The sequence below is a fragment of the Accipiter gentilis genome, chromosome 6 (genome assembly GCF_929443795.1).
Source record: "Accipiter gentilis chromosome 6, bAccGen1.1, whole genome shotgun sequence".
NCBI lineage: Eukaryota > Metazoa > Chordata > Aves > Accipitriformes > Accipitridae > Astur > Astur gentilis.
In genome coordinates, this window is record NC_064885.1 from 857,586 (window position 1) to 877,407 (window position 19,822).

At 50.0% G+C, this 19,822-nt stretch overlaps 2 protein-coding genes across 13 annotated transcripts in view; one reads left to right on the plus strand and one right to left on the minus strand.

The window, feature by feature from the left end:
• Positions 1 to 3,463: 3,463 nt before the first annotated feature.
• On the plus strand, positions 3,464 to 8,547 carry LOC126039337 (uncharacterized). The gene is given in 9 exon segments (XM_049802381.1): positions 3,464 to 3,683; positions 4,432 to 4,531; positions 4,533 to 4,697; positions 5,261 to 5,381; positions 6,668 to 6,754; positions 6,757 to 6,976; positions 7,127 to 7,453; positions 8,233 to 8,290; positions 8,532 to 8,547. Coding segments are annotated over 9 exon segments (1,314 nt in total).
• A 2,735-nt stretch (positions 8,548 to 11,282) lies between these two features.
• RAP1GAP2 (RAP1 GTPase activating protein 2) overlaps positions 11,283 to 19,822 on the minus strand; it is an 81,668-nt gene continuing 73,128 nt past the window's right edge. For 10 of the 12 annotated variants that reach the window (XM_049801837.1, XM_049801838.1, XM_049801835.1 and 7 more), the window contains 7 exons: positions 19,539 to 19,657; positions 19,115 to 19,228; positions 18,462 to 18,579; positions 17,943 to 18,069; positions 16,616 to 16,695; positions 16,351 to 16,389; positions 11,283 to 15,375 (listed from right to left, as the gene is read on the minus strand). In XM_049801837.1, coding sequence (XP_049657794.1) covers positions 16,381 to 16,389; positions 16,616 to 16,695; positions 17,943 to 18,069; positions 18,462 to 18,579; positions 19,115 to 19,228; positions 19,539 to 19,657 — 567 coding nt within the window. In that variant the 3' untranslated portion in view covers positions 11,283 to 15,375; positions 16,351 to 16,380. The remainder of the gene's footprint in view (positions 15,376 to 16,350; positions 16,390 to 16,615; positions 16,696 to 17,942; positions 18,070 to 18,461; positions 18,580 to 19,114; positions 19,229 to 19,538; positions 19,658 to 19,822) is intronic. The other 2 variants (XM_049801836.1, XM_049801840.1) reach the window with 1 other exon arrangement.

The window sequence follows — 19,822 nt, forward strand, 5'->3', positions numbered from 1 at the left end:
AGCTGGAAGCCTAAAGGGCTGACAGCTGCTCCTTGCTGCTGCATTTGTGACCCGCTTAAGGGCTCCACGTGGAGCTTTAGGTATGATTTTGTGCTGTGCTTGTAGCATCAAAGCGTGCTTCATGTCTGCAGATGCTCCTGTAACTGAACGATCAAATTATTCTCTTCTGTGATCAGAACTAGAAGTCCGTGACATAGTGAGCATACCTACAAGAAGCAGAGAAGATGCTTGGGCAGTAGAAGTCCTCAACCATCTTTCCATGATTCCAGTCCTCCAAGCAGGTAAGCAGCCAAGCAAAAGCCACCGTGTTTTCAGCTCCAGTTTTGTGTACATATGCAATTCATTTGCAAAAGCAAGCTGGGTAGTCTGTTCTTAGTTCTGTGGAAAGCTGGAATTGAATGAATTAAAAGCTCCAAGCAAACTGCTAATGCCTTGTAAAGCACAGAGAAAGAAAGATCACTTCCAGGTACGAAAATTACTCAAGCCTATAGACAGCTGCATGTCCAAAGAAAATTTCTTAATTCAGTAAGTAATCTGGTAATAAACCTCTAGGAGATAAATGCTGTAATGATTATTTATATTTTCCTCTTATGCCTGGATTCATGCTTGATTGGATTCTCTGTAGTTCATAAGAAAAGGAAAAGCAGCAGAGTTTCAAAGTGCCACTCATCATGTATATCTGTCTATAGACAGAGCCTAGAAAATTAGGATCCTGATTGGAGCATCTCAAGTTCAAAATTATATGGAATAAGGCTGAGCTGTAAAATTGTGTACACAGTATATCATAACTGCAGCTACTGGCGGAATAAATTACAGCGAGTGTCTTAAATATTCTAGGGCAGAACTGAAGAAGGTTCTTCAGCTTCAAAAGAGCTTCCTGTCCAGAAAACATAACCCCAAACTAGAGATCGACTTGGGAAAAGGACCTGCAATATTTGGGTTTGTATTTCACCTGATGAGTAGGACTCCCAGCAGTTGAGCACTATCAAGAACATTATTTAACGATTTGGTCCATCTCAGCTATAAAAGTGAACAACTTAGCTCAATTACTATCCCCCAAATTCTCTGCAACCTGGATTTAGGCGGTTGCTTCCACAACACTCGCAGTTTGTTTAAACTAAAAGAGTGAGTGAAGCAATTCTGACTGAGAAGTCTGGTTTGAGTTATTTTCCAGTTGTCTGGAGAATTTGACTTTCCCTCCCACCAAGTCTGAGAGTCCGGATTCTTTGGGGAACTTCCCAAATTCTGGCTGGAATATTCAACTGTTAATTCCCAGGTTGCCCATCTGCAAGGTCTAGAAAATACTTCTGTTCCTTTAAAAGGTACATCTAAACTGTTTAACTGTCAATGTTGTCTCACACTATTTAATTTTAAAGTTTAACTTTTTAAACCTCTCAAAATTGATACTGCTCTGTATATGAGGAACCATCAAGAATTTTGCACTGCATAATAGTTGTCTTGTGTTTTACCAGACAAGCTTTATTTGCTGTACTGTGCCAGCCCCTCTCTGGGGAGCGGACGGTGGTACAGCTACCACAGGTGCATCAGCCCTGACTGGGAAACAGCGACATGGCAGGGTCTCCGGATTCCTCCCACCCATCCCAGCTCAGTTAGAAGATGGCATCTGACTTCAATAGTCCTCTTATAATTTGAAGTGAATACTCACAAGGTGTTCAGACACCTCAGGGAAGATGAATGCTGCTTGTACTCTGTCATTAAACAATCATCTGTACTTACAGGGTCTAAAGGGTACCTTTTACAATTGAAGATGAAGCCCTGCCTGTTTTCACTTGCTGTCTGGATTAATTACAAAGCAGAATACTTGATGTCATGCATACTAAATGAATACGTATAATTTTTTACTGACCAATAAAAGTTAAATTATGAAAAAAAAAAAAAGTTTTGTTATTACAGTATACACTCTTGCCCCTGAAAATGCAAGGAAGAAAATCCAGAAAATTCCCCATTCTGCTTAAGCCAGTACAAGTGTTTCCAGAGTGTGGAGGATACCAGATTCTAGACAAGCTCATCAGCAGCGAAGGGCTCCACGGGTGCGCAGTTTCCCATACCCAGGTGCGTACGGCGGTTTGAATTCCTGATCCTCGCAATCTTGCCCACAAAGAAGGTTTCTGGTGCCCTACCCCACCCTAAACCTAAGTTTGACATCTTTTTTCCAGACGGTTTATGTGGACGCTGACTGCCACCAAGCCAAACATCCCCAGGGCGAAGGGAAAGCGAAAAGCACTGGTGTCGGGCTAGGGGAGCCCAGCCAGCCCCACCATCAACCTCGGACCGTGGTTCACAGCTGGCTGCCTTCTGCCCATCGGTGCGTCCCCCCACAGCTCGCTTTGGGTCAGGGGGCAGCAGCCCCGCTGCTGCCAGGGCCCCGGCACGGCAGATCCCCTCAGCCGGACACCGGCTAGCGCCTTCTGGGAGCAGCAGGTTTGTTGCCTATTTGCAGCTTGAAATGTTCCCCTTGGAAGTGGGTAGCAATCAAGACCCCGTAAAGCATTTTGAATAGCCCCAAAGCCAATAAAAAAACTGGAGGCTTCCAGACATGAAATGGACGCAAAAGTCTTTTTCATGAAAACTAACTCAGGGTTTCACAGCCATTTGTTACAGACTATGTGATATAAGCTGACTCAGTCTAGAAACTGGATTTGGTAATGGCAAGTCCAACCTCCGCTTTGCCCCGGACAGTCCAAGAGGAGTGTATTACAGAGAGCTGGTGCGTTTTGCAGGGCAGCCGCCTTTACCTCAGCACATGGTGTTTGTGGGCAGAGATGGAGACATCCTGCACACGATCATTGCTCAGTTCACACACAAGATGGGCACATCTTCTGAGACTTTTGTTTCACTTTGGTAAAACTTCACCTTCTCTCCTGTATGCCCCAGCTAATGTGACAGCCCCCCCCCCCCCCGCCACAACAGTAAGGTTTCTCACTCCAGCAGGTTCCCCATCTAACACTTGCCACCAGCCTGCACAGCCAGGCGTATGGCTGGGCTGGACTTCCCCACAGTTAGTGCTCCCTGAGCCTCTGGGAACAGCAGTTTTAAAGGGCAGAGCATTGCTGCCTGTGCAGCTCCTTCAGAGAGCACCCAGGCTTCTGGAGACCTCAACAGAGATAAAAACACTTCACTCTTTCAGCAGGTTTTCCTGCATTGTTCTCATTTCATTATTCTTCCCTTTCAACTGTTGGAACTAACTTTATTTTAAAATAACGGTCATTAAAACATTATATTTTAATACCCAAATACCTTCCTTTCATTAAGTTTAAATTTTAAAAAAGTGTTCCCCGACATAACCAGTCTGCTGCAAGCTAAATGGATTCATTACACATGTAGGGTACTGACTACACAATTTTTCTACTATCAGTAAGCTCAGGTTTGTTACTATTTTTTAAGATCAAGTGTGACATTTTTAAAATAGGTTGTGTATACTTGGCCATGTCTTTCAGGACTCATGAGGAACCCAAATGGAATCACTACAGCAGGCCCAAGTTTCAGAAGCAGGCAACTTCTCTGGGTGTTTGAGATGAGCAAGATCATTCCCCTGACAAAAAAGATTGAGATCATCAGGCTGAATGTCAGACTCCTGCTGAGCAGAACTGGATAAAAAAACAGTCAAAGGTCTCAGCCAGAACACCTTCCTGCAGACAATATCTCCTCATTTATCCTACAAGGCGAGTTATTTGCTGAAGTCACAAGAGCAAGTCTTGCTCCTCATCAAGGTGAGAAGTCAGACAGCATCCTGCAAGAGGGGCAACAGATCTTTTACCTGGCATCCACGGGATGCCCACCACTGCTAGCAGTTGCAGTGTTGAGGAACAGCAAAGGTGCCCCTCTACTCCATTTTGCAAGGACTAGGGTGATCTCTGTTTTGATGTCCCACCTGAGGTGATGCTAGTTGCATCCACAGTGTCAAAAATTCAGTGATGCTCTGGAAGATTCATTGCCTCTTGGGGTATTTTTGCCCTTAGATTCACTGTGGTTTGGGTACTAAAGATAAAAAAATAAATCAGCATTTCAAACCTCAGTGCCTGGCTCAATTTCACATTCCTGTGAGGACTTGTCCTTGGACTTAAGAACATCACATTGTGAGAGTCTGATTTTGGGTGACACACACAGCTTGTCCCCTCCTACACACTGAATAAAACAGGAGTCAGGCATCTCCTCCTTCCAGGTAAGTCCCCAGACCCTCTGCAGTTCAGTCAGTGGGATGCTGCACTGTGCAGGAGTGAAAGAGAAGGGACAGAGTTAATTCATGGAAGAGCTGGCTCTTTGGGGGCTGGTACAGTGAGACAGACCACTTGCAGTGCAGAGCAAGGCTGGGCAGGACCACGTGAACACCTGCGCATAGATGTGGGCTGGGTTTGCTGCACATTTAGATGGGCTGGCATCAAAACAAGTCCATGCATGCTTTTTTCTTAGAGTCCTCAGCAGATATTCTTCAGTTTGCAATTGAGGATGTCAACAAGCTTGACTGTAGGATCAGCCCTTACTTTACAGCAGACACTCAGATCATCTGGCCTAGGAAAAATCAGAGCCAGCAGTTCAGACTGCTGGTTTACGTGCACCGTAAAACACAGAGCTAGAAAATACTCAACTACAGCCTTCCTCGTGCAAGACCAGAAAGAAAGAGAACCCAAATCCCAGACAGCTTTTCCCAGGCATTGCAGAGCGATCAGACATTTCAGGTAACAGAAAAAGTAACATTCCCCTGGAGACTTTCATACACTCAAAGTACTGAAGGGAAATGCAGTTGGCCAGGGCATTGCAGCTGCAGTCCCAGAAGTTAATTGGTGAAGAGCTACCCCTGCTGTATTTCAACTGTACCCCAAACCTGAGACCTTTTCAGAAGGATTATGTGGAGAAAACCTGCCCTTTCCTTCCTATCTACACTGGGGTGTTACAAATTCATACTATGGTCTTACACATTGCAACAGTTGTCACCATCATGTCACTTCCCAATACTTAGCTTCTGGCCTTCTGTGATGATGCACCTCAGTCTGTTTTTAAAAGCCTCCTGAGTTTACCAATAGCTTAAGCTAACTTCTTAACATACTGTAAGACAAACTGCTTTTATTAAAAAGCATATGTTCTCCCTTGTGTTGAGGATTATGCATACATTGCAGAAGCTAGTAACTTCAAAACAGCTTCTCAAAAGCATAATTGTTTTCTATTTATATACTTCCATACCATCATCACTAAAAGTCCTAGCTTAAATCGCCAAAGCTTTAACATAACCTTACCCATTAAGCCTTATCTTAGTTGTTCAGCAGATGGAGCACTCTCATGGTGTTTGCACAGAAAGCAAGCTCTGCAGCTTGAGCTGCCCTTTTACAGCTAGGGAGAAGTTTCGGGTGAAGAAACTGAAAGAGGTTGGTCAGCTGTCATGTGCAAAATGGTTGTAAGTCAGGGTCAGAACAAGAATGCAAGGCTCTAGTTCCCATCTCCAAACCACAAACTTGTGTTGCTTAACCCCCCACCCCCACGACCTGCTGTTATCTGATCAAGAGATACACAGCTGCAATGCTTAAAAATAGCAGGAAGGCTCTGAGGACAAGCAGCCCATGACATGGTGGCTGGGCCACTGCAGCAAGGGGCTCACAGCCCCATGCCCATGCAGCCTCCCCAGCAGGACCCTGGCAGGGTCAGTGACGCAGGAGCGGGCAGCTGCCAGCACCAACAGCCAGCGGTAGCACTCAGCACCATCCATCACTGCAGGGAGCTGCAGAACCCATGGCTGGCACGTACAAGCCCCATGCCTACACACCAAGCTTCTCAGATTCACCCACACCAGCCTTTTCTCTATCCCTCATTTAAAAAAAAAAATAAAAAAAATTAAATGGATTATTTACCATATCAGGAGCACTCTACTGAGACCATAGAGCCTCACTACATCCAAGCAGAGAAAATGTGGCAGAAACTCAGCCTGGAAGCCAAGACAGGGAGAGCTCTTCCCAGCACCCTCTTGCAAGCAGCCTACCTAACATTGCTACTGCCACCCAGCTGCCTTTTATAATAGCCCCAGCAGGTTAATTGGGCCACTCAGCTGACTTCAATTTGCCACCCAACGTCTTGGGACGCTCTTTAGCACTTCCAGCATTGAGGCCACATGTAGGTTCCTGTGCATATTCTCTCACAGCTTTTAGGTTTGCGATGATTTCCAAAGCAACAGCCAGTGTGGTGGGAAAGAAATGCTGGTTCATTAAACCTTCTATTGCAGTAAGAGTTACGGAGAGGTTATTACATCTGCTGCCCTGTCACGTAAAAATGAGTTGAGAACAAAATATAGCATGGCTCAGGGACAGAAGAAAAGCGAGTTACAGAAGTGCTGCTTGGGCAGTGTTGGACCGTGCCCTTCCTGACTCGGGGGGCATCCCGCATCCTGGCTTGTCACGTCCCGTGGCTGTGCACAAAACGGGAAGGTCCGGTGGCCTGCAAGCCGTGAGCCAGGCTAAAGCCTTGCCCCAGGGACTAAGTCACGGGTGGGTTGGGAACTGGCCCCCCAAGCCCCCAACCCTGCTCAGGCTCTGCAGTGCAGCCCGGGGCACTTAGATGGCGGCTGGTGCCCGCTGCTCCCCCCCACACACACAGAGCCCCCCAGTGATGCCACCACTGCCCGGTCCCAGCCCCTCACCACTGCCTCTCCCACCACGCACAGTGCTCGGCCCTGGCCACGGAGGGCTGGTTGGGCTCTGCCTTCTCCACAGACCACCAGGCAGCTGTGCCCACCCAGTGGGTATTGCACCAGAAAAAGGGAGGCACAAAACCCGCCCGTTCGCTTACAGTGGATCCAGCGAGCAGGTGGAACGCGTGGCTCGCCGGGCTGAGATGGTCCTGGAGGAAATCCCGAAGGGAAACGCTTCTCTGGTGCTCAGAGATGAGGAGGTGAAAGAGGAAGGAACCTGCTCGTGCTTGGCGTCAGTGGCTTCTCTCGCTGGGGAACAGTCAATCCAGCTGCAAATAGAAGGTAATAGCACGGGCTTGGGATTTCTTTTTTAAGACCAATGGGAAGTGCTCAGACGCATAGCACATAAAACTGCGTTTGGTTTTGTTTAATGATGGAAACAGAATTTATGAGTTGAGAGACTTAGCAGTGTAATAAATTTTCACTCACCAGAAAACCCCACAGTGACCGTTAACATCACCTCTCTGTCACTGGTGGAAGGAGAGCAGCACAAGCTGGTCTGCAACATCAGGCACCACTACCCACACAACACCCGGGCTCAGTGGCTCCAGGAGCCAAAGGACACTTGGAAGGTCCCCGATGTCATGAAGAACGTTCTCTCGAGTGCTGACCAGCAGAGCAGCAATGGCACCTACAGCTCCTCCAGGTGCTTCCTGCTCACAGCGTCCCTGAAGGACGGCGGCCATAAGTACACGTGCTGGGTAGACCACCCCAGCTTGCAGTCCCCCATCAGAAGAAGCGTGACCGTGGAGGTGAGAGGTACACCGCTCACCTGGGGACATTGTCCCCTGCACCCTTGACCCCATGGGATTGCTGGGGGGGAACTTCCCACTGATCTTTCCCCTTTCTCACTCTTCACTTCCAGTGCTCTTCTCAAAAAAAAAAAAAAAAAAAAAATCCAACAAATATTCTTTTTTCATCAGACTTCTGCCATCTTAATGAAAAACAACAAAATTGACTCCTTGATTCAAAACTAAATAAATGCGGTAGACCACTTGTTTTTGCAAAAATGTCCATTTATTAGGAAAGTCAGTTACTGGCCAGTTCTGGCCCAAAATTAACAGTCTTCTTCATAAGAAAGAGCTGAGTCTGTTTTGAAGCATCTGCCAGATGCCCTTAGCAAAACATAGAGAACTCTCTTAACAAAGCAAGTTTGAAATGTGAGGGGGTTTTTGTCTTGGGCAAGATAGGAGATAATCTTTGCAGAGAGGATTGAGTGAGGACAGCATTTCAGACCAAATAGCAGTGCCAAGCCAAGCTATTTGAGGTAAATCTAAATTTGGCCTTTAATTCAGCGGGATCAGTGAACTCCAATAAAATGTGCTGCAGCCTGATTGCGGTTGCAGGATCACCGCCTGCTCGCTGGTGCTTGTTCTCACCCTCATCCCCTGCAGTCGACCTGTACGAGCTGCTGGTCCCATCCACGTCCCCGTCCCCTGCGTGCGATGGCAGCGTGGCTGGGGTCAGGCGGCGTGGCTGGGGTCAGACACCGCAGCCGTTGTGTCTCTGCTGTTCTTCTTTCTTTTGCTCATGGGCAGAAGCTACCTCCAGGGCCTGGCTGCTGCTCCTCCTCCAGCCTCGCCGCGTGCCTCGCAGGTACCCTTTGCTACCACCACAAACGTAAAATAACCTCCAGGCTACCAAATCTGGGCTGTGGGGAGGGAAGGGGTCTGCTGGTGGCAGCACTGCTCTGCCAGCCATCCCCACGGCGGGTGGGTGGCCGAGGCTCTCCCCAGGACCCCTGTCACCAAACTGGGTTACCAGTACCGGGAGGTGGAAGCCGTGCTCTGTCTTCTTTTAGTCATAATCACTTTTTTTTCCTTTTTCCCTGCCCTAGTGCGGAGCACTGCTAAGGTAGGTGTGTTTTCTGATTTCCATTTTCTACCTGAAATAGATTTGGTGCTTCCCATTTTACGCTTCGCTAATTCATTGCTGGTTTACCCTCCAGCCCAAACCTTACTAGAGACGGGACCTCCAGTGCCAGCCAGGTAAGGAGCAGAGCTCCTCTAAAGAGCACACAAAACATGTTGAGTGCCAAATCTGGAAAGGAGGGTGGAAAATAACAGCCTGAAGGCCACTGCCTGCTGGGGAACTGCGGAGGCGGTGTGAGTCGGCCAGTGCAGCCCAGCAAGAAGCAAGGGCAGCCGGAGGTGGGCAGCCCGCTGCCTGCGGGAACCACGCTACGGAGCCTCCAAGGGCTGCACGTCATCGGTGCCTCCACACCCTGCCAGAGCTATGACACTCCTGCAAGGCATCCCAGAGCAAATGGGAGGAGGAGGACAATTGGGACAACATTTTTTCCGGAGTCTGTGGTTACCACGGCGGTAGGACGGGGGCTCTCAGATGTGATAGACATGTACAACAGGGAAGAGAAGGCAGCAAAACTGAGACAGCATTCAGTATCGTGCATTGCAGGGCGAGGTGAGCACTTGATCCACATCCCTACGCCATCCATTCTTGTTCAGTCTTTTCTTCTTCTGAAACTTCTTTTCCTTTGGTAATTATTGCCCCTGGCTTGAGCACATAAAGCTGTCAGCATATCCCAAGAGCAGTGTCTGTTGCAGTAGCCAGCAAAAGCCCTCTTTGTGCTAGGCACGGCCTGTCATCCTTGGCCAAAAATAGGCTAAGAGTGAGAGGAGAGAACTCATATCCCTGTCTGACATGTGGAAAGCGTCAAAGGTTGCTCAGTGTCAGGGTAGGCTTGACTCCTCTCCTGATTGCGGTGTGGAAGACGGTAGCGGGGGGGCACAGAGCTCTCCTGTACCTCTGGGCTGTCTGCTCTAAAGGTGAAGAGCTCTTTCTCCACGGTTGGTGTGGCTGGTCCAGGCCACCTGTGATGGCTCACCCAAAGTCTTTTCTTCTCCCTCTTTATGCAGGCAAGTCTGGCACTTCACTAATGAAAAAGCCATAAAAAGACAAATATGTTTATCCTGATTCATTGCAACAATCCAAAAAAAAAGTATGAGTGAAAAACTCAAGAGAGGAGAAACATCTCCAGCACATTGACAAAAACCCCACAACTTGCCTGCCAAATTCCAATAACGATCAGTCACTAGCTATGTGTGCACATAGCAGGACTGGTGCGCTGCCTGTTCCCAGCCCTCTGTAAAGCGCTCGCCGCTGTTGCAGTCAGTTTTGCTGTTCACCTCAGCAAACTGGAACGTGACCACAGCCAGAGGAAAGAGGTGGCTTCATCTTGGGCTGGCCTCACTTTAAAGTGTTTTAGCCAGAGAAGGGATATGGTGACACACAGATTCCGTGCTGGTTCATCATGGACAAAGGGAGAATTTGGGTTTGGTAACAGAGAATGATTTCTACACCAATAAAGATAAATGGAACTTTTGGGGGTTTTGTTTTATTCTTCATCTGCCATCCCTGGTGGAAGCCAGTGGCTCTGACGAACGTGTCCCTGTAGCTCACGCTTTGCTCTGACAAACACGTCCCCATAGTTCACACTTTGCTCTAGGCAGAAGCATGCAACCCAGAGCAAAGTCCTGGGTCCCCAGTTTAAAGGAGACTGGGGTGACGTCCCCTGAGCACTGGCAGCAGCTCAAGCACTGCCCAAGCCCCTTTCCAGCCCTTTTCCTTGGCTTTGCTGCGCCTGGGCGAGAGCAGCCGCAACCCCAGCGCATCCCCTCCGCCGCTGCAGCCAGCACCCACCCGGGACCCCGTCTCAGCCCTCCCTGGGCACCCACAGCCCACAGCTGCAGCTGCGACCTGTCCTGCCGGCGCATCCCCTGCGGTGTCGAGCTGGGGTTGCCACAAGGTCTGCGGGCATCAGGCACCCAAGCCGGGCTGCTGCACGACGGAGGGGAAACAAAATGCTCCTCGTGATGGAATTTTTTTCCTGGCAGAAACAAGTATTTTATTCTCACAGGTACAAATTAATGGGTTCATTCCCCTCGTCAGAAAAATGTTAAAAAACTAACGCTGGCTCATAGCTTTGTGCTTCATTCAGCCTGAGCCATGGAGAAAATGTACCAGACACGCCGCCTCCAAACAATAACAGCTTTTTTCTTAGTGTCCTGAGAGGAAGAGAACTGGGAAATTAGGGGGATTTGAAAGGAGCCTGAGGAGCTGGAGAAAGAAAATCCAATTTCATTGTTAGCTCACAGAGGACATCCAAAGGCAGCCAAGATGTCGGAGACTGATGATCCAAGGTAAGCTAAGCTGGTTTAGACAAACTGAATTGCTGCCTGTTTATTTTCTTTACCACATGTGGGCTGGCTGCTGACAGGGACTGGTTTATATTGAGGGACCGGTTTATATTGAGCTTTATGGGGTACTAATTCCAGTTCAAACAGAACAGTTCACTTGATTAAAATTGCTATGCATTTGTAAAGAGAAGCTGGGTCCTCCTCTGTTAATCCGGTCCTAGCGTTACGAGCATCAGCAGAGACGTCCCAATTTTTGCACTCTGACACTCCTCTACTTCAGTTTGTGATTTTATGTGAACTCACTCAGATTCACACCAGTAACAGCTCAGCCCCGGTCTATGCCGTTGCATGGTTTTTACACGGATGTAAAGAAGATCATTGTTCCCACAGAGCTCACTCACTTTATGGATATACACAACGTAGTACACATATGGACACAAAATATGTTATTTATTGTGAATTTTGCAAAGACACAGTTAAGCAACAAAATATACATTTGTGAACCTTTAGTTTTATACATAACAAATACAATCTGCTACCATAGCAATAAATTAAATGTACATTATTTACAACAGACATAGGCCACCAGGAACTACAAAGCACCGCCTCTCTACATAAAAAATAAACTTTGTCAGATACATTTCTTCAAGATTTATTTTCACTCTATAAACTCTCTTCACATTCTAATGATATAAATTCAGCATTTCCCTTTGCAGGATATACGCAGTGCTACATTCATTAAAACATAATGAAAGCATGCTCTAGGACTGGGGAATGACAGACTCTTTGCCAGCTCTAGTGGGACAGAAGCTGGAACATCAGCAAAGCAACGTGAGTGCAAGGTATGATCTGCAGAGGTGCTGAGCTCTGACCAGGCGCTGGTCTTAAAAGCAGTTATCAGCGCTAAGCACCTCTTGCAGTCAAGCCGAAGACAGCCGAGAAACCTCAGCCCAGGTTAACAAGCCCGTTCATGCCAGCGACATATCCTGGCCCCTTCACCTGCCGTTCCTGAAGACCCTCAAAACTCTGGAAAGAAACTGAGTTTGTGCTTAGGATCCCCCCTTTTCGCCCAGAAAAAAAGCACTTTGATGTTGTGCTTAAGTGTAATCCTGTGCTTGACTTTGTGGGATTTCAAGAGGATGCAAGTACGTGCTAAGTGCTTTCCTGAATAAAAGCCCAGACGGAGCAGCAGCTGGCTGCCAGCTCTCCGCAGCTGCAAACCAGTCCCCAGGGCTAATGCAGGAGACGCTGGCGGAGGGGAGCAGGATTCCCTCCCCGCTGCGCTGCCAGGGCTCGGAGCCTGCAGCTCCGGCGCTGGGGAGGTGGACCTGGACCTCACCTGCCTCTGCCTCTCACCCAGCTCACGAACTGGTCCCAGCCAAGCGGCAGCCAGGGTGCAGTGGGAGCAAGCGGGGCGACCGAAATCCCGGCAAGAAGGGGAGCAGCCCCCCGTGACAGGAGAGACCTCCCCACGCAGCCGGGGGCTCCCCCGATCCTCCCCCAGCCCCATTTCTGAGCCCCTTCTGCTCCCTCTGCAAAGTCACTTCCGAGTCTGGGAGAAGTTATGTGCATGGAAACGGTGGGGATCAGAAGGGAAAACGCACTGCCCAATAATTTTAGTGTCAGTTAAGGATCCTTTCTTTTATATATATATACATACATAAATTAAAAAAAATCACTTTTCTGTATGTGTATATATATGTGTGTGTGTGTGTGTCACTTACAAGCACAAAACATTTTGCAATATATATACAGAAACACCTTTACCCACTGCTGGAAGTGCCTCCGAGGTTTAACACAACTGCTGGTCAGTCCCCAGCACCGCTACGGGACAGTTCGGGACAACTCAGGGGCTGAAAGGAGCACGCCACGCACACACAGCTGCAAGGCAGTGCGGGGAGGCAGAAGCCACGCTAGAGCTTGGCTAGGACAGGAGCTTTAAAAGCCCAGTTGCCATTAAGGATGTTGTAGTAGGTTTTTACAACCAGCCTGGAGGAGTGCTGTTGAAAATGTCCCAGAGCACGCAGGAGCTGCTGGCAAACCTTGTGCCAGACCTCGGCTCTGGGCCCCGCTGCTGTTCCAGCAGGCTGGCGCAGGGAAAGGCAAGCCCAACGCACTGCGTCTCTCTCCCTAAAGCTTCACACTGTCCCGCCTGCCTGTTAACCCCATTCAAATAATTCTACAAATCAACCTAGGTCAAAAAAGGAAAGTCACAGTTTCAAGTAAAAAAAAACAACAACAACAACGAAAAATGAAAACCTCAGCTGATAGTAGCCACTGCATCTGCTGCTGAAAGATCTCACAGAGATCATCACCCATGCGAATAACAACATCTACAGAATCAAGCAACTTCTCAGGGAAAAAAAAGCAAAAACCAAGAACACACCCTCAAAGCAAGTCGTTGCACCAGTCAGTATTTCACTGCGCAGCATAAGAAAACCAGACCAAAAGCTTCTAAAGGGAAGAACTCGGGGTGGGTTTGAAAGTGCTACCAAAGCATCATCAGACAGAAGTGCTGAAGAGCAAAATATGTGGAACCTGAGACACCTAGAGCTAGCTACAGACCAGGCCAAGCACACTGTGCTTTTCCTCTTTCAAAGAAAACCTCAAGATTCAAACTCTATTTCAATGCAACTCACTGAAAGCAGGAGGGAGTGTCCCCACCGGTGGTTATTGGTATTTACTAGTCCTACACAGTGCACTTAGTGCCTGTGAAACTGTTCTCCGCCTTTCCCACAATGCATTTTCCTCCTTTCATCTGATTTCTCCCACTAGGGCTACAGCCTTTTCTTTTCAAAAGGAGAAATTACATGCACAAGTGGGAGCACCGATACAAACCGAACAGTAAGGTTGTCAGACAGTACCACGCAGAGCCTCGGTTAGCAGAGCTCGGCTGGCTTTTCTCTGGTCCAGGGGAGGGGACAGGGCGCAGGGGAGGTGATGGTTTGCTTCTACAAGCACTTGCCCCCAGAGAGAGGTGCATCCTCCTGGGAGCAGCCGCAGCCACGGCGGCTGCCCAGGGCTGCTTCCAGGCGTGCAATTCTGCATGCCCCTCCTAAAATTGGCTGTCAGATCCTTTTGTGCCCCTTGGAGCTCCAGCTGTGTAAAGTTAACTTTGGCACTCAAAGTTCTGTTTTCATTAGGAATCATGAATTCAAAGAATTGCTTTCACTTGAGATTGAGAACCTTATTTCATGGGGGTTTTTGCAAAGGTCACAGATTCTGGTAAGGGGGAGGGAGCATCTCTGCAGCATTGCAGTGTGCCTTTCAGAAAACTGGTAAGGGAAATCAGAGCAATGTGAAATTCATGGCCAGACTTCAGTAAACTTTAGACGAAGTTCCGTAGAAGAGCAAAAGGATTTCTTGGCATGTTGAGAGAGGTATTTTTTGGAAAAGGGTGTTACAGGGAAGCCACCTTGCAGAATTCCTAATCCTTGTCTTTCAAAATAAACAAAAGCACATTCAAAAGCAGCAGGACAGATTCTGCAGGGGGTGGAGCAGCTTAATGCCTTCCACATCTCTGGAGTTTTAGCATTTGCTTGCCTGGCGATCCAACCCATAGGGTAAAGCAGAGCCCACCGGCTAAATTCACTCTGAGTACCAGTTCTGGTATTTAGATATACTACAGCTTTAGCTTTGGTTAATCTTTTCCAGGCCTGTGCTCAGAGTTTCAGGCAGGGAGAAAGCAGGGAGCCCACATAAACCATTTCCAAAGCTGCCGAGAGGATGAGTTGCCCCCAGTCACCAGCTGTGCTCCCCCGGGACCGGTTCGCACGTCCTCCTCTTGTGCCAGAAACCAAGTATGGATTAAGAGGCTGCATCTGCCCTACAACTTTGCAATGTGGGTAGCGAGCTGGAAGGGGTGGGCAGCGGGGGGGGCAGCTGGTGAGCTGCTGCAGCCGCCGCCGTGCTGGCAAGAGCCGCCCCGGCAGCACCGTGGGGGGAAATTTTGCCTCGTTGTCTCCAAACAGAGGAGAGCGACGACAAACGATGGGGCAAGGGAACTGCCCTGGGGCCAAGCAAACACGTAATTTTGCCCTGACCACCCGCCTTTCCAAAAAACAAACATAAAAACCTCTGTTTCCCCACTGATAACTGCAAACATGGAGGGACCTGAAGTGTGCGGGGGGTCCATCCTGCTTCCCCTCTGCCCGAGAGGAGCCGGCTGGCGAGCCAGGAGGGGGGGATGGATGGTGCCCACCTGGTACCCATCAGCCGCAGCACACACGGGCACCCGCGGGGCAACGCAGCACGGCACGGCGGAGGGGACGCGTGTGCCACGCGGTCAGAGACACGTCTCCTCCTGCGGCGCTGAGGCAGGGGTGCGGGGCGTTTGCTGGCGAGGGGTTCACCCGGTGGGAAGGTGGCTGGGTCCCTGTCGGGGCAGAGATCGTGGCAAGGTGAGAGCTTCTTCCCGGCGCAGAGGGGCAGCCGGGAGGTGAGGGCACCTCGCTGCCCGCGGCCGGGGCGTGCATTTTCCCACGGGATGTTGAAGAGTTTTCCCTTTGTTGAAACAAAAATTCTCTGCAAAGAGGAAAAGGATAAAAGCGTCAGAGACTGTGGAAGGAGAATATTCTCACTCCTGCAGTGACGGCTATGAAGCACCAGTCCCAGGGAGGGAGCTGAAGCCGCGGCAGTGCCCGTCCCCGAGACAACAAGCCGCTCGCCGCCTCTGGGCCGGGAGAGGAGGAAGCTCAGTGATGGGCTGAAAACCATGGCTTTCTGAGACCCTTGCTTTCAGAAAGGGAAATTTCTCTCATTTCAAGTTTTATGGGCTCTTCTGCTCAGCTAGGAACTTCCTAATGAAAACCTTGATTTCATGACGTAGGACTCCAGGAACTACAGCCTGCAAGAAAACCAGTAAATAAATTCCTCATGGCTTGCAAATGCCTCCTGTGTGAAAGCACCCACTCATGCTGGTGGCCCTGTGCACAGGTAAAAGCCATGCTGCCGCACGGGAAGTCCCCCAGCCACCGAGAGCCCAGGCTAATCATGCTGCACTCCCTTCACCTCTGCCCATAAAATCCACCTTGTAAATTGGCCGCTTCCATCTGGTTTTTGGCAGGCGTAAGGACACCTGCTCTGCTTTTCCACCCCCAGTGCCCAGAGCAAAGCACAGCAAACCTCATCCTCCCTGCAGAGATGGGCACAAGCGTTTCATAAAGGCTAACTGGGAAAAATGAAACCTACTGGGCTGTGGCCCATCATCCCTGAGAGCCGGTGGCAAAAGTGCTGTGGGAGCACCTACTCCAGAACTCCAGAAAGGAACACATGCAGCTACACAGCGGCACGGATGGGCACAGATCTGTCTGTCACCAACCTCTACAGTTTTTCTCACTCAGTGCTGCCCTCATCTTACAAAAGCGTTTAGGATACTTTAAGATATATTACTGATCACATATTTAATAATAAACAGTGCAGTTGGCCAACGTTAGCTATACAGACTTGACCACAGATGAGACAAGTCATTTTGCACAACACCGTATTACAAACACTCACCTTTTACAAGTTCATGACTTCTTCTTCCTGCTAGTGGCTCTAAACCAAAGAACAGAATATGGGTTGGGTTGCAAATGAAGACGCAAGAAGTCATGAAATCCCTTCCCCTTCCCCTTCCCCTCCCTCACCGACTGCCCCTCACAGGCTCTGCCTCCTGCTCCACAGCCCCCGCACACCCTGGACCCCCCACGCCGCACGCCTGCAACCCGGCAGGGCAGGATGCGGCCGCGCAGCATCTCGCCTGGCGAGAGCCACCGGCACCTACCGTGCTGGAGCTGCCGTGGCTGAGCTTGTCGAAGCGAAACTTCAGGTTTGACCTTGGAGAGTTTCTGTTCTTTATATCTGCAGGACGGAGGGGAAAAGCAAAGAAGAAAAGTAATAATTTGTGAACAAACATATTTGCTGAAGCTGTAGTGCTGACTGCCGCTCGCCCAGCCTGACAGCCAGGCACTTCAATAGACTGTCATGAGCGCTACCAATATTTAGTCTATCTTGGCTGAATGTTTGGCAAAATCTGTACATTAAATGTTTTTGATGGAACAAATTGAGGCTTAATTACATTTCACAGTCTTTCTACTGGAAATGCCACTGAAAAGGCTACAAGAAATGACTGATCCGAATAATGTATGGGTGGATTTCCATGTTCTTGGCAGGAAAAATACAAAATAAACACTTTAAACATTAAAAGGGGCTGGTTGAATAGTTCAGAAAATCACTAATGAAATAAGGAGGAGGACCTGTGGGGTGCTGAGGTACAAAATGCCAGCCAGACTGCACTCTGCAGCCCAGCTTTTCCCCCGCGTTGTTCCCAGTCACAGAGCTGTTCAGGGTGGATTTGTGCCTCTCTGGCTGTTTCGCAAACAGCTCCGAAATTCATAATGTGCGTTTTCATTTGGATCATGGTGCCTTACAGCAGGTGCTCTGCTGCACGAGGAAATCAAAGCTGCGGCGATCCATGGGCGAGGGGCAAGTGCTGCAGACATCCCCCAGCCCCACTGCGCCCTCACCAGTGCCGTCACCGCAGGACGCACCAGCAAAGGGCCACTTCTGCCAATTTTACCCTGTCGAATTGCACCTCATTTTGCAAAACATCTGACTGAAACGGATGGAGTCGGTGAGTGAGTTAGCAGCAGGGGTAATTGAGCCAAGACCAAGGGAAGCTGCTTGTTTATTAAATAATTTGTGAGTCATGGCTCAGGCCTTGGAGACAGCGAGTTTCCACGACTATTGCACAAGCCTGTCAGGGGAGAAGGGAGGAAGCAAAGACACAGCAAAAGCCACCTCTGCTCTCTAATTTAGAAGGGAAACAAATTCCCCACGGAAATACCGAAATAAAGCACGTGGGGCCGTCTCTCCAGAACAGCCTCGTCAGGATGGGGATTTCAGGACAAGCAAGAGGTTGCCCCGCATCCCGTGGGATGCCTGTCCTGCCAGGGCGAGCGCGGCCGCTGCCTGCAGCTCGGGCAAGGCTGGGGAGGGGGCTTTGCCATCCCAGACCCACAGACCCCATCCCGACCAGCCGCTCTGGGACCCCAGGGGCTGCAGGAGCGAAGGCAGAGCCGGTGCCTCCCCCCAGCCCTCCCGTGACCCACCTGTGGGGCTCCTGCTCATGATCACGGGGGTGGCCGTGGCCCCCACGCTCGGGCTCTCGCTGCCGGGCGAAGCGCTGTAGACAAACACGTCCTGCTTGAACGGCGATGCCGTAGACGGCTGGCTTCCCTGCACAGGGAGAGATTGGGACACGGCTTTCACTTGTGAGCCAGCTTTTCTCCCCGCTCCCTGCTGATGCCCCGTTACAGCCCTGCTCGTCAGTGGGAGACCTCAGCCTGACGGAGCGACCTCCCATCCCCAGTGTGCCGAGCGCTGCCCAGTGCATGCCAAAGCTCGCTGGGGCGTCCCACCGGGCACCCCAACCCTCCTCCTCCCCGTACCCAGGGACGGGATTAAGTCCCTCGATGCCAGCGGGGAGAAGGCACCTGGCGGGGGGGGCCACGGGGCGCTTCCCCTGCACAGAGACCACCCGAGGGTGCGGAGGCAGCCCGAAGCCCAGGGACACGCGGAGCCGCAGGGTCCCGAGCCCCCGCGTGCCGCGGGGTGGGTTCGGTGCCTACCACGCTGTCGTACTCCTCCAGGGTCTCGCTCTCCCCTGCCGTGCTGCTGAAGCTGCTGGTGCTCGAGGAGGAACGGGAGATGTTCGACCTCCCGTTCTCTTTCAGCTTAATAAACGGCCTAGAAAGAGGCAAAACAAAACACAGGGCACGTGGCTGTCATTCACAAAGCTTTGTCACTCAGAAAAATGTGTCCCATGGGCTACGGCAGCGGGGACAGATCCTCCTGCGCACCCCCAGAGCAAAGCTGCTGCCGTAGGGATGGACATAGCGGGGTGCTTCTGTAAGACACCATTTCCAAAAGCATGGGATAAAGCAGCTGCTGGGTGCCACCAGCAGAAACCCCTGGGTCAGGCTGACTCCCCGGTGGCAGGGAGGGATGGGCACCACGGACCTCCCCGTGCCATAAGGGTTTGGGCAACTTCTGTCAAATACTGCTCTTTGCTCTTCCTCTTCTTTTTAAAGATGGCTATTTTCAGACCATAAAGGAGCTGCGCTCATGAATCACCAGAATCTTTTTTTTTTCCTCCCTTAATATCAAACTTATTTATAGTAAAACCTGGAGATGCTTTTGTTTGACAAAGTTCCTGATGGTCTGTGAGCTACAGGGTGACTTGAGCTCTGGCTGGAGGAGGATGGGGCTCTTCCTAGCTCACCTGTCTTTGTTGGGGCATATTTCAGGGGAGCTTGGGTTGGACGAGGTTTCAGATTTCATTTCTTGGGAAGAATGTCCCAAATCTGGTGTCTTCTGGGCTCCAGAAACACTGTCACTGAGGGCATAAAGAGACAGGTCGCATGAGTTATACAAGAGACTTAAAAAGGATGGTCAAATTATACTCCCCAACACCAAAAGCTAAACTGTAAGAGTCACAGATGCTCTCTGGATACCACCACTTCGACTTAAAACAGAGGGAAGGGATCCAAGGCACAATTCCTCAAACACGACAAAAGCAGCTCTCATTGCTGGCTTGTGTGGAAAGGGGAGGCTGCGCCCCAGGCAAGGTCTCCAGCACTCCCCAACAACTTCTCTAATGTTTAACATGCAGTAGGGGTTTTTAACAAGGGCGATGTCAAACTTACCACCTTGTCCTACTCTCTGCCTGGCTCTCGGAGCCCGTGTGCAGGCGAGGGAACAGCCCTGAACGGCGCTTGATGGGGCTCCTGGACTGGTTCTTGGCAGCAGCCGCTGGTACGGGGGGCTGAAAGCACAGAACACTCCAGGTTGGAGAGCAAAGCTCCTTCCTAGAAGCTCCTAAGACTAAACATCCTACGAGGAACCATGCTGCCTGCAATTCTCAGCCTGTGCATCCTGAAAACACATAATGCCAGAATTTCTTTTGTATCTCCTTTGTACTTTGTGGCTG